Source organism: Pteropus vampyrus, unplaced genomic scaffold (assembly GCF_000151845.1).
Source record: "Pteropus vampyrus isolate Shadow unplaced genomic scaffold, Pvam_2.0 Scaffold95, whole genome shotgun sequence".
NCBI classification, from domain to species: domain Eukaryota; kingdom Metazoa; phylum Chordata; class Mammalia; order Chiroptera; family Pteropodidae; genus Pteropus; species Pteropus vampyrus.
Window position 1 is genome coordinate 4,112,528 of NW_011888876.1, and position 12,561 is coordinate 4,125,088.

A 12,561-nucleotide genomic window follows, 5' to 3' on the forward strand; every position below is an offset into this window, starting at 1 on the left:
GATGTCGGAACTTCTGCAGGTGGCCTCTCTCCTTTCAGCCGTCCACCCCGTGTGGAGGGGCCGAGCCTTCTTCATATGCTGGCGCTTCCTCCCAGGGGGCGGCCCATTCACCTTACCGTGCGCAGGGGGTGGCAGAGGACCAACAGGTGATCACAGGGTAGGCCAGGCGAATCTCCCGTGTGATTTTAAGAAGCGTCTTGAGTGGCTCAGTATAGCATCTTTCCATTGGTTTTTCAGAAAATCAGGCCCGATAGTGAGCTTTTTGAAGTCCGGGAGAAGCCCGGCCCTGAGATGGCAAACATGGCCCCTTCTGTCCCGAATAACACTGACCTGACTGATGCCCGCGAGATCAACTATGAGTACCTTAAACACGTGGTTTTAAAATTCATGTCCTGTCGGGAATCTGAGGTAAAGGGCGTCCGAGTTGCCTTTTGGGTAGAGTTCCACCCGAGGGCCTGGCTCACATGCCCAAGCCCCGCATGGCCTTCTACCAAGGCCACTTCTTCCTTCCTCTCCAGCCTTCCAATTTGGCCACCAGTGTGGACACTTCGTCATTTCTCCAGCTGGCATTGACCTGCTGATTGAGCAGCAAGCAGGGGCGGGGGTGGGGGGGACCTAGAGGGACTGGCTCCTGGGAGGACATGTGGGTCGAATGCTGAGGCCAGAGGCCAAGGGACCAAATCTGCCTACTGAGCAGCCCCGCCGAAGGAGCAGGGTCGCTGTGTGGCTGTCCTGGTGATCTGGCCAGTCCCGGAGGTGGACGATGGAGGGGGAGAAAAAGAACCTGTCATTGCCATCAACCTCAGAATGGCCACCTGCACCCTCCACGTGTTCTTGCCCACCGAGCCAGGAGCACACACCAGGGGCAGAACCAGAAAGCTGCCACTTAGCCCCGAGCCACCCCTCCACCCCCAGTGGAGTCCCAGGCAGCAACACTTGCTTTGTTTCAGGCTTTTCATCTTATAAAAGCTGTGTCAGTGCTGCTGAACTTTTCACAAGAGGAAGAGAACATGCTCAAAGAAACTCTGGAGTACAAGGTAGGGCTTCCTGCTCTGCTGTCCCTTCCAAAAATGGGGTCAGTGATCCCACACCAGCAAACAGGAGCAGCCACGGCTGTGCCATCAGCTTAGAGGGCACTCTCAGAGGACAAACCTGACTCGGGCAGTGTTCACTGAGGACGAGCTTCGTGCCCGCAGCTCGGTCTGTGCTCTGCTTGACCAACAGACCTTGTTTTCCAGAGCACTTTTATTGATATCACTTCATCAGTTGCCCTAGGTCTGGCCCAGCACCCCGACTTAGAAATATATATATTCAAAAAGTATCTGCATCAATTATAAATAGAAAAAAATTTAAGGAAAAAATACCTATAATTCCACCACCTTGTGCTTATCGGCTCAGATTTCCTCCTGTTTCTCTCCTGTGCTTGGAATGGGCTCTGAGCCCTCCAGACGTTACTGCCGCATGGTCTTCACTGCTCTGCTCACAGCCAGTCAGGATGCCCGGGCAGGATGGGGGTGGCCCAGGGGTGGGGACGGGGCTCTTTCAGCTCCCTCTGCCCTAGTCCTGATTCTCATCTCAGGAGCCTTTCCCGTTTCAAACACAGATGTCATGGTTTGGGTCCAAGCCAGCTCCCAAGGGCAGCATCCGGCCGTCTATCTCCAACCCTCGGACACCGTGGTCCTAGATGGAACTACCCAAGGACGGAGCTCTATGGGCTGCCCCATTTTCCGTGAAAAGAACACTGACACACCAGTCTGGGTGGGTTTTTAATCACTGTCGCTGCAGTATTTTGTACAAGTATCTAAACATTGTTTACAAGACTTAAGGCCCACTTCCCTGCAGACTGCTATGAACCTCAGGAGGTAGCTGATCCTGTCATTCTGGTCACAAATGGGAGGGTCCTGGCACTACCCACATTTCCAGTGCTGCTGAAATCCCAGCCCTGGCCAGCACCCATCCGCACCTGAGTCCTCTGACTTTGTTAGCACGGAAAGCTGAAGCCGTCCGCATCTGGCAGAGAGGAGGCGGCCGATCCATCACGTAGCAACGACTCTGGACGTAGCTTGCCCTTTGGAATGATGCCCAGCACGCCTGGCTCACCTGGTTCTGCCAGGGAGAGCCAACTCAGCAGGGGGGCTTTAAAAAATTCTCCTTCTCTGTTAGCATGTTGGGGTTCAGACGAGTTAGAAGAGGCTTTTTAACCCTTCCTCTCAAAACATTATTTTACCTTGTTTCTCAAACCACCTTGAACTTTAGATGTATAAATCTTTAAGATGCTCTGGGACCAGTGTGGATTAATGAATATGCAGCTTTCTGTCAGTATCTCATTTTACTGAAGAAAACTAGCAAATATATAAAAAGATCCTTAGTACCAAATATACTCAATTGCCTTTCTAATGAATGTACTTGTCCTGCATAGGTAAACCACTTTTAACTATTTTTTTTATAGCTCAAGTTCTTTGCTCTTATAAACATGTTTTCTGTTGTAAAAGCCATTTAATGGCGTTCTTAAAGGAAAATCAGAGCATCAAGAGAAAACTGTTTCTAACGGGATTCTTGCCCCTTTGTAATTCGCTGGCATCCTATGGCATCCGCTTCCCTCTGAAGCAGTGGTGGTATTTCATTCGCTCTGCTCTTAATTCTGGGTTGTTAGCACTGAGCAAGCACTAATCACATGTTTTCTGTTAAGCACAGACCGCTGTATTCAGAGAGGCAGCAGCTGTCCCTCCCTCAAGCCCTGACCAAAACATTGGAGGTGGTCTGCCCTATATGTGGAGCCACCAGCTCTCCCTCACCCTACCCCCCAAATATTTAAGATGACAGTACATATGTGGTGTCCAGATAGCCCCCAACTGGCTGCAGGACTTGATCGTATACAGATGGCTCTGGTAATGACTGATGAAAAGTTGTATTCATTATTAAAGAAAAGGGAACGTGCTTGCCCTGGATAACCACAAAATTAAACAAATCTAAAGGGAAACCGTTTATTTAGTTTGAGGAGTTTCGCTGGTCAAATAAAAATAGCTGGAGCTCCTAACTCCGTAGTTATCCCATGATGTAAAGTTCTGTTTCTCAATTACACTTAGGGTTAAAATATCTCAGAAAAACGAGGCTCTTGCGGAGTTAACCTGCTCCATTTTCACGGGCCTGAGTAGCAAGGGCAGCATCACCCTCGTCCCACCTGGGCTCTGCCATCCCAGTGACCCATTCTTCAGTCTCCTCCCATGACTCCTCCCTGCCAATGTCTGTCCTGTTCAGAATGCCATTTTCCATTTATCTGGTGGGGACACAAAACAGGAGTCCCTTCTGTTCCGTCATTTTGATGAGGAAGAGGTAGCTTTACTACCTGTTCCAGAGTTCCGAAGGTCAGGCAGTTCAGGGCTTGCCACAGGCAGCTACAGCACACCTGCAGGAGCCCGTTCAACTCTGGGGCCTCACAGCCCCCCACAACCCCGGGCAGGTGTAGGTGTGGCTGTGGGGCCCATCACTCGGTCTGTACTTGCTTAGAGAGGATGCATTTTGATTAGGCGTTCCTCCTGCATGTTGAATTTTTTTCAGCTTTAAGAGTGGAGTAACTTCAGATTTAATGCACTTTCACTTGTATAAACATTCTGTGAGAGACAGTATATGACCCTTTATATGAGCATTGGATCTGGATCTCTCCCTCCATGTTGTAAATAGGGATTATATTATCTAAAATTGCTGTAGAAAAATTATTTGTGGTGCAATATACTTTTTGATTAAAGCTCTTCAATCCAGATGCAACTACAGTGGGTTTTACTGATAGTTTGGTGTCAATATTTCTTTGACTTAATAAATTTAGTACATTGTGTCTCATATTCAGTACTTCAAGGGCTACATAGCATGTGTTTTGGAAAGAATCTCCCCACATAGGGTTTGCATGAATAAATATATGCAATTTAATGAGCCAGCAGCCTAGGCCTACCTCCCAAGAATAGTGGGGGTTCTGCAGGAGTTGGGAGGACTGTGTCACTTTGGTCACAGTCTATCTCCAAGGCCCACAGAATGCAAACTAGTTATGTGTTAAAAAGGAAAGAAAAGCATCTTTACTCTTTGAAGAGGCTCTTGTTAGTATTTATAGGGCACAAAATGTTCTTTTTATATCTACAGGCTGACTACCTGTTTCTAGCTTTTAATTTTTAAAAGAACTTGTCAACATTGCAGTAAGAATATTCCTATCACACAGCCAAACCTGGGGTCAGAGATGGTGACCAGGCCTTTCTGAGGCCTATTTTCAGAAGACTCCAAGTACAGTCACACAAACTGAAGACTTTTAAAGCCTAGATCAATTATTGAATGTTTGGCACTTTATTAAATTAAATAAGCTCCAAAATTACATACAAATCAAAGGAGTAAAAACAATAAATACGTATTCAGCAAAACATCTCTCCATAGCAACCGGTAGCACTTTAGCCGAGGCCTGAGGTACCGCTGTGACGAGGGCTGATTGCCATGCTCGCTCCCTGGGGATGGCTGAAAGGGGATGCACATCTGCCCCCTCTACATGGAGTTTCCACACTGAATTTCCAGAAGTCGACCCCGCATTCATTATCTTTTTTTTTTTTTAACATATATGAAACACACTGCAAAGTATATACTAATAAGCCAAGAGCTTTATTGATGCAGCAGGCACTTTACAATGAACCCAAGAGAGCCTGCCTTCTCTGGGAGGATGGGCTGTCTGTACAAACCCTTGGGGTTTTCCACTTCAAAAACAAGCTAAGCGCTCCCTTTACCACAGCCCTTGGATCTGCACCTGCCCAAATCATCCCTCCCCCATTTTAAACAGGCAGTGCACACAGGTACACTTGACCATCCCTGGCCAGCCACTCTGGTAGACAGTCACAATGTCAGTTCTGCATTACTTGTGGACAAAGGCATAGACTTATCAGATCCTGCAAAGGATTTAGGAAACAGTAAGACAATTTCTCCCTCCACCTTGAAAATAAAATACACTTCAGCGGATGCATGTCCCGAAATAGTTGGGAGTTCCTAGGAAGATGGTCCATTGTCAATCCCTTCTTCACCAGCCTGTGCATCCAAAATTCTTCTCACGGTAACATGAGTCTCTTTTTTTTTTTTTTTTTAAACAGTCTTTCTTGCTGTAAGAACTCTTATAATGGAGCCTAGTCCTCCTACTGCTAACGCCTGTGGGGCAGTAAAAGGAAACATGTCAAATGAGACCCAAGGAGACCCATTTAGACAAGGGGGAGCCTCGGCTGGCTTGCCAGGGGAAGTGGGACCATGCATTTGCTGACCTAGGTCCCACCATGTCACAGACCCTCTGAAAAAGGATTCCTGCAAGAGCACAGGCACAGTCAGAAGGCAACAGAGCTCTCGTTCTCAGGACAAAGCCCTGTCCTGGGGCCAAGGGTCCAGGAAGTGCTAGTTCTTCAGGCACTAGAACTGAGCTTAACAGTGACCAAGCACACACACAGCAGAGCCCCCCACTCCGCAATTTCCCTTTTGACTCCACAATTTCCCTTTTGACAAGCTCATTGTTTCCAGCCTGCTGCACTGCCCCAAGCACTTAAGACACTAGGTCATCACAGCTGCCTTCCTGAGCCCTTATTAGAAATGCCACCAGGGCTGAGCACCAAGCTGCCTAAAAGGGCCCCAAGGGCTTGGTCTCCACACCACCCCCACCTACTAAGCCCAAGAGCTCACCTTCCAGCCAAGCAGGCAGAGAACACCCACGAGCAGGACCAAAGGCCACAGCCCCAGCCCAGCACCACTCGAGTGAGCTGTCTCAGAGGACCACTCCCTTAAAATCACTGGGGCCTTTATGGAAGGACGCTGTGTTAGTGACAGCCTGACCTCCTGTGATGGTGAGTGTGCTTCTCGTAGTTCGACAGGTCAAGGGGACAAAGGCTTGATAAAAGGCTTTACTCTTGTACCAAGCAAAGGACAGGCACAGCCTTTTCTGCTTCAGGTGGATGAAGACCCTTTTAAGTGACTGTCAAGGTTTCTGCCACTGCCCACTCTGGCCTGGTGAGGCTGAGGCCTGAGCAGGAAGCCCTTAGGGCTAGCTGGAAGGCTCAGCCTGCATTCCTCAGATCCTCCCAACCACCAACTCCACCAAAGCAAAGTATTATGAAGCCCCGGCCACCAGCACGTCTGCCTGCCTCCCATCTGGGACTCCCCATCCACAGTATCATGCCAAGGTACCTGCCCCCATGACCTGCCTGGCATAAATCAGCAGCTAAAGCAGCTGTGATTACCAGAAACAATGGACCCCTACCGGGTGCTTCCCTGGCAAAGGTAAGTGATCAGATGTCCCAGGTGGCTTTAGGCATGGGACAATCTTTGTTCACATATACCTATCAGACTGTCCTCTTGTTTGTTCTGGAAAATGGCCTGCTGATTTGAACCTTGGGGTTGGGGTGAGTCAGCTGGCTGCTGACATGGGCAACGTGTTCACATACCTTTTCATGCCACTGGAGTAACACTGCGCTGCTATTTTCTGTGGGCTTCTCAAACCCTTTATAAATGTACTTCATTAGCAAGTCAATGCCATTTCTGTCCAGTGACTGCACAGCCTGCTCAATTTCGCTGCTCTTAAAATTTGTAAGCACTTTCAGCACCACGCCCTGGGCTCGTTCCTACAGAGGAAAGAGAAAGGGAGTGAAGCCCAGTGCCACAGCCCAGGCACATTCACGTCCCCCACCGCAGGCAAGAAACACCAAACCGAGTGGTCAGAACTCACTAGGAACACAGTACAATTTCTAATTTGTCTGAGACGGTTAAAAAAAAAATAAGTGGGCAGAAATTCTCTTATTGATTTAAATTACAAAGTATCCCTTACTTATGCAAATAAGTTATCCCACTACTTTGGGGGAAATGACTGGTTTACTGGGGAGAAGCATCACTATATTTTTATGATGACACCAGCAAGGCCAAGACGCCACAGGACCACAGCTATGGAGGTCTATTTTTTTCATTATTTTTAATTAGAGTTGACATTCAATATTTTATATTAGTTTCAGGTATACAGCATAATGACTAGTGGAGATCCATTTTTTTAAAAAACAGGTTTATCTGGCTGCAGCTTCTCTCTGCATTCACCCCCAGCGAGAGGTGCCATTTCCCCTCAGACCAGTGAGGTCTGCTGATTACATCAAGATGCTGTCACAAGATGGAAAAATCCCAGCTTCAGAGAGACCCCTTTCCCTAGACCAAATTTTAGGCTCAGTGATGAAACGTTAGCCTCAGTGATGCACTAAGCGGAAACTATCTTCTAACCTAGTTTTTTAAAGTCAGGAAATCCTAAAAGCAGTGAAAATCCTTATGCAAATAAAGCCTGTTCAATAGCATAGAAAAGCAAAACTCTGCTACGTGCCACATGGCAAGCTAATTTATAGTTTTGCTAATCAGCAAGGGTTGGGCTGACTTCTCACCCCATAAGGCCCAGGGGAGGAGTGATCGTTTCTTTGGGGAGCTTTTAAAATAAACACTGACAGCTTTGATGTCAGGAGCGCCAGGAGGATTCTGTGGAAGCGCTGCCCAGTGCCAACTCACTCCACTGGTAGATACTCACTGATGCAGAGATGACACAGATGCTGTCTGGAGCCCCAGGGAGCTCACGCGCAGCTGGAGACTTGGACAACCACAGCCCTGGTCCCAACACACCCAACAGAGGCGCAGCGTGACCCCCTTTACCTTCACGGCTTGATTCTTGGTGTTGACAGGAGAGTTCCTCAAGGCTGCGTGAAACGCCCGAAGCATGTCCCCTGTGCATCACCACCAGTTAAGGATGGCTAGGCTCAAACATGTCCATGCTTTTATTAATGAACTCATCTCAAAGACAGCTCAAGAGTAGAGTCAAATGGCATCTTATTCGCAGCCACCCACCACTCAATGCGGCTTCCAGGTGGGCAAAGCCTGTTTAGAGGGTGGCCTACAGCTTTTCTGAGCCACAAAGAGGGTGGAGGACACCTCTGCCAACTCTGCATGCCTCTCCTTCTACAACCCCCTAAAATATCCCCCTCAAAGCAAGTCTGGACGCTCCCTCCCTCCATCCCTGAAAGTAGCTAAGCAACTGCCCTCACAAGCTAACTTACAGCAAAATCTGATTGAGTGCACGTGCACCTGCTCGGCAGGGGACAGCGTATCCACCCTGCTGGATCCTCACAGCAACCATGTGGTTATCATTCCCATCTTGTCATTCACCAAAGGGAAAAACAAAGGCACAAACCGAGGTCTCCTAACTTTTACCTTCCAAGACCTACCCAGGCCAGCAATGTCTCAACAGCTACCAGGAGGGAGATTTATTCATCTAAGAGAACTCTGCCAATAAATGAGCCACTCCTCCCTCATCCTCCAAATCTCAGTTGCAATCCTGACATATTCTTTGCTGAGTTCCGAATACCCAGTACTCAAAAGAAAATTACAATCTGGGTTAGGTCCCCAAAGGTGACACCTATTTTAAACTGAATTACATCAGCCGACTTTCATTTCCTCATCTGAAATACTGGCTTCAGCCAAAAAGCTTCAAAAATAGAACGAGGAATGGCTTCTGCCCAATAAGGCCTCTACTCCTGTTCCTGTGGCGATACCCACGTGTGAAACAAAGCTGAGTCCCACCTTCCCTAGTGTGGGCTCCATCTTGACTGAACTGGGCCCACGCCACTCGGAAGCCACACAGAAGCCACTCCTGCCACCTTCCAAGCCCCTGCTAAGTTCTGATCCACCTTCCGCATTTGAGAGGCAGCCCACTCCCTATCTCTATCAGCTTTGGAATTCCTCTCCCCACTGCCAGGCAAGGGCCAGTCTGATATCAGCTACTGATAACTTCTACCTCAGAATTCTTTTCCAATTTGGTGTCCCAGAGCAATAAAGAGAGTCCCAGAGGCTTAAAAAGGAAATACAGGCTGGTGCTCTTCACTATACAGTATGGTTGACAAACAAAATCATTCAGAAGATGGGTAGGATAACTAGTCCATGGAGGCAAAAAGAATCACTGCTTTAGAGTCACCTCTCTGTAGTACCAGTCTACCAAGCATTCACTGTATTGATGGGTAAAGGGCCGTCAGCAGCTGGGAAGATCTGGGGAGCTAGGAAGGTTAGTTCCCAAGCTGGCCTCCACACTCAGCTGGCTTCAGGCTCTTCCAAAGATCAGGCGGCGAGACTGGGGAACTGTGCCCAACTCCTAGCTTCCTCTAGATCAGGGTTTTTCAACCATGGAACTATTGCCATTTTAGACCAGATGATCGATGTGGGGTCTGTTTTATGCATCATACAATATTTAGCAACATCCCTGGCTCTACCCACTAGGTTCCAGTAGCACCCCTCAAGACGTGACAATCAAAATATCTCCAAACACTGCCAAATTCCCTCAGGGGGAGGAAAGTGAAAAATCACTCAAAACCACTGCGCTGAACAGATCCCTGCTTCAGAGGACGAGAAAGTGCTTCAGAGAGGAAAAAAGGAATATTATTTTTAAATCCCTATGAGGTCTCAGATCCTGTAGCAAGTGCTTTCATATGTCATCTCATTACTGCTAACAACTCTTTGTGACAAGAATCATATTTCTCATTTTAAAGACAATGAATTTGAGGCTCAGAGAAGGGAAGAGACCTGCCCAGCGTCAAAAAGCTAAGCTGTCCAGTGGGCCTTCAAACCCAGGATGCCTGAATCCAAAGCCAAGCTCTTTTTACAATCCCTTGCTGCACTCCACCCACTGACCCACGCAGCATGTCCAGGACACCTGCTGTGTGCCCAGCGCTGTGCTGAAGACTTCTGGGCCACTGTCCAGCAATGCTCCCATGGAACCTATAAGGTCAGCATGGTTCTCCTTCCTTTAACAGAGAAGGATGCTGATCTTCAGAGGGTATGTGACCTCCTGAAGGTCACACAGCTATGGCATGATATAGGGTCTGTGTGGATAAACAGTCCGTGCTCCTATTTCACGACATGCTTCCACACACAGTACTAGCACAGGCATCCTACCTATATCCCCCTCTTCCAATCAACCCCTATCCCTACTCCCTCACTTCTGTCCTAAGATTCCTAGAAGCCTGTTCTACAACTTAAATTCAATGATCTAATATAAGTCCAACATCTGGCACATGGTAAGGCCTCAGTAAACATTAGTTCCTTCCTCCTCCCTCCCTGAGCTCCACATTTGCTAGGATTTCAGTTCTCATCCGCTAACCTCCCCTTCTTTAATCCCAAGAGGTACATTCTCCATGGTAACGAGGTTTCTGATATTGTAATTAGTGAAGAAAATACCATCCCCTGGATGTGCTAAGCCTAGACCTCCAAGCAGCCTCAAAGAACCTATCACTAGTCAGGGTCATACAAGAGATGACCTTCAGTAAGTCCCTGCAGCACCGGAACCAAGACAGCAGATAACCAGACCTTGTTCTCCCCATCTGTGGATGGTCCTGAGCCACAGGCCTGACCCTGGAGCCCTTGTGGCACCACCTGCCCATGAGTGAGGTCCTGCACCAGACGGCAGAATCAGCCTTCCCTCATGGGAGTCCTTCTCATGCTGCCAGTTCACCAATGGGGTAAGCAAGGTGATCCCTGATGGGACAGAAAATACAAGTTTGTACACATATTTGAATACACCTTAGAAAAAACATTCCTCTCTAAAGAAAGTCTGAAAGTTTTTGTTTTAAAGACACACTGAACACTGCAGGACTCCTCCCAAAGGCAGTCTATTCTATGGGCCTGACTTCCCAAGCTGAGTCAACTGATTAAAGACCCAGAACCTGATTTATATACAGCATGAGACTCCAGCCCTGACAAGTGTGGGGGAGGAGCGGGCGCTTCCTGTAACACCATTTGAATAAGAAAAATCCTTCCTGTGAGAAAAAGTCAGTTTCCTGTGTTCAAACTGCTAAGGGACCAAGCAGGCTGTGAAAACCACCTCTATTCTTAATCGTTTTCTAAACGCTTGTTTTCCGTGGCCACAAAAATAGTCATTTCCAGTCGTGGGGCTCTACTTCTACATTTCGCTTTTTGCTCTCTGGTTTTTCTTAGCTTTAAACTACTAGTTTTTCCCACTGCCTCCTGCACAAGGTTATTTGGGGGAAGGGAGCCAAAACTTACTTGTTGAATGTGGCTTAGACCATCAAGGTCCAAAGCCCAAAGTGTTGGTAGGAAACAGAACAGGTGAGAAAGAGTGGCATTAAGCTAGAGGGTCAGATTGATTCTGGGGTGGGAGGTGCACAATCAGGGCTGGATTAAGGACTTCAGCCTTCGCTCCCCCTTGTGTCCTTTCTTCCCCACTGCCATCCACCCACCTCTTTTTGTGTGGTGCTGCAACCGAGCCCGAGACCCGAGAAGGCTGCCCAGGAGCCGCCCCGGCCGCTCGATTACTCAGTGGTGGCTCACCTGGGCCCCTCCCGCGGGTCAAGCCCGAGTATGACCCCATTTCCTGCAAGGAGGGATGGAGTGATGCGGTGTCCAAGGAAAGGAAAGCCGGAGGGATGGAGAGGCACGGGGAAGAAAGGAGAGGCCTCGCAAAGGAATGAGCGGCCTGCGGGGCCAGAGGCGCGTCCCGCACGCTCCCGGGGCCGCCGAGAGCCGCTCCACCGAGATCCAGGGACCGAATGGGGCTACGCTGCCGCGGCTCCGGGAGCCAGGGCCAGGGACGAGAGGAGTGAGGAGTCCGGATCATAGGGAAGCGGGGGACACTGGTACCGAGGAAACCCAGCCCGAAGGGAGCCGGATCAGAAGGGAGTTGGGAGACCGACCAGAAAGGGCCAGGGGTTAGACAAGTGGGGAGCCGGCCTGAGGGGCCGGGGCTCGGGATGAGGGAAGTAGGAAGGCCGAGCCAGAAGGAAGCCCGGGCCGCCGCGCAGGAGAAGGATATTGCCGCAGGAGCCCATCCACCTCGCTGGGGTCCGGGCCTGGCTCGCCCGCCGCCGCCGCCGCCTCCTCCTGCTCGTCCACAAATTTGTTCTCGTCAAACTCGTCGATGTCCACCCGACGGAAGCGCGAGGACAGCGTGTTCCGGGCCATGGCGGGGGCTCAGCGCCCGCTCAGCCGGCTCCGCTCCGGGTCCGACCTCCGCTCCACTCCGCTCGGAACCGGCTCGCGCTCGGGGGCGGGAAGCGGCCGCCCGGCACCTCCTCCACCTCCTCCGCGCGCCGCCGCTGCCCGCCCACTTCCGGCCCACGCCGGAACAGGAAGTGCCGGTGGGTGGGGGCGGAGCCTGTGGCGGCGGGGCTGGAATCGCTGGTTAATGTGCTGGGTAACGCGCTTGGTAGTCGTCTCGACTGCCCCCCGTCAGACTCCCATCTTCGTGCCGCCTCAGTCGTTCCATCTCAGGATCGTGCACCCAGCCCCCGAGAGGCCCAACATCGTGGACGCCATTATTGCGCTCGTTCTTCGGCCTCCATTCTGCATTCAAGGAGCCCCTGACCCTGGAAGGGGCCGGCGCTGGCACAGCCGCAGACTCCGAGGGTCATCACTGCCCAGACAGAGGAGGCACGAGGCACCCAGGAGAAGGCGCCCGGCTCTGTCTGTCGAATGCCGGGCAGGCTTTTTGGAGAAGAAACTTTCGAGCTGAGGCCTGAGGGTTGAGTAGGA

General features: G+C 50.0%; 2 protein-coding genes across 2 annotated transcripts in view; one reads left to right on the plus strand and one right to left on the minus strand.

Moving 5' to 3' along the window:
* RPL35 (ribosomal protein L35) overlaps nucleotides 1-12,561 on the plus strand; it is a 20,940-nt gene that overhangs the window by 1,235 nt on the left and 7,144 nt on the right. The window lies entirely within an intron of this gene.
* On the minus strand, nucleotides 4,575-12,131 carry ARPC5L (actin related protein 2/3 complex subunit 5 like). Its single transcript, XM_011364295.2, has 4 exons — nucleotides 11,843-12,131; nucleotides 7,681-7,753; nucleotides 6,447-6,623; nucleotides 4,575-5,169 (listed from the first exon to the last, which is right to left on the minus strand). Exons 1-4 carry the CDS (start codon nucleotides 11,989-11,991, stop codon nucleotides 5,107-5,109), a joined length of 462 nt encoding a protein of 153 aa, XP_011362597.1. The 5' UTR covers nucleotides 11,992-12,131; the 3' UTR covers nucleotides 4,575-5,106.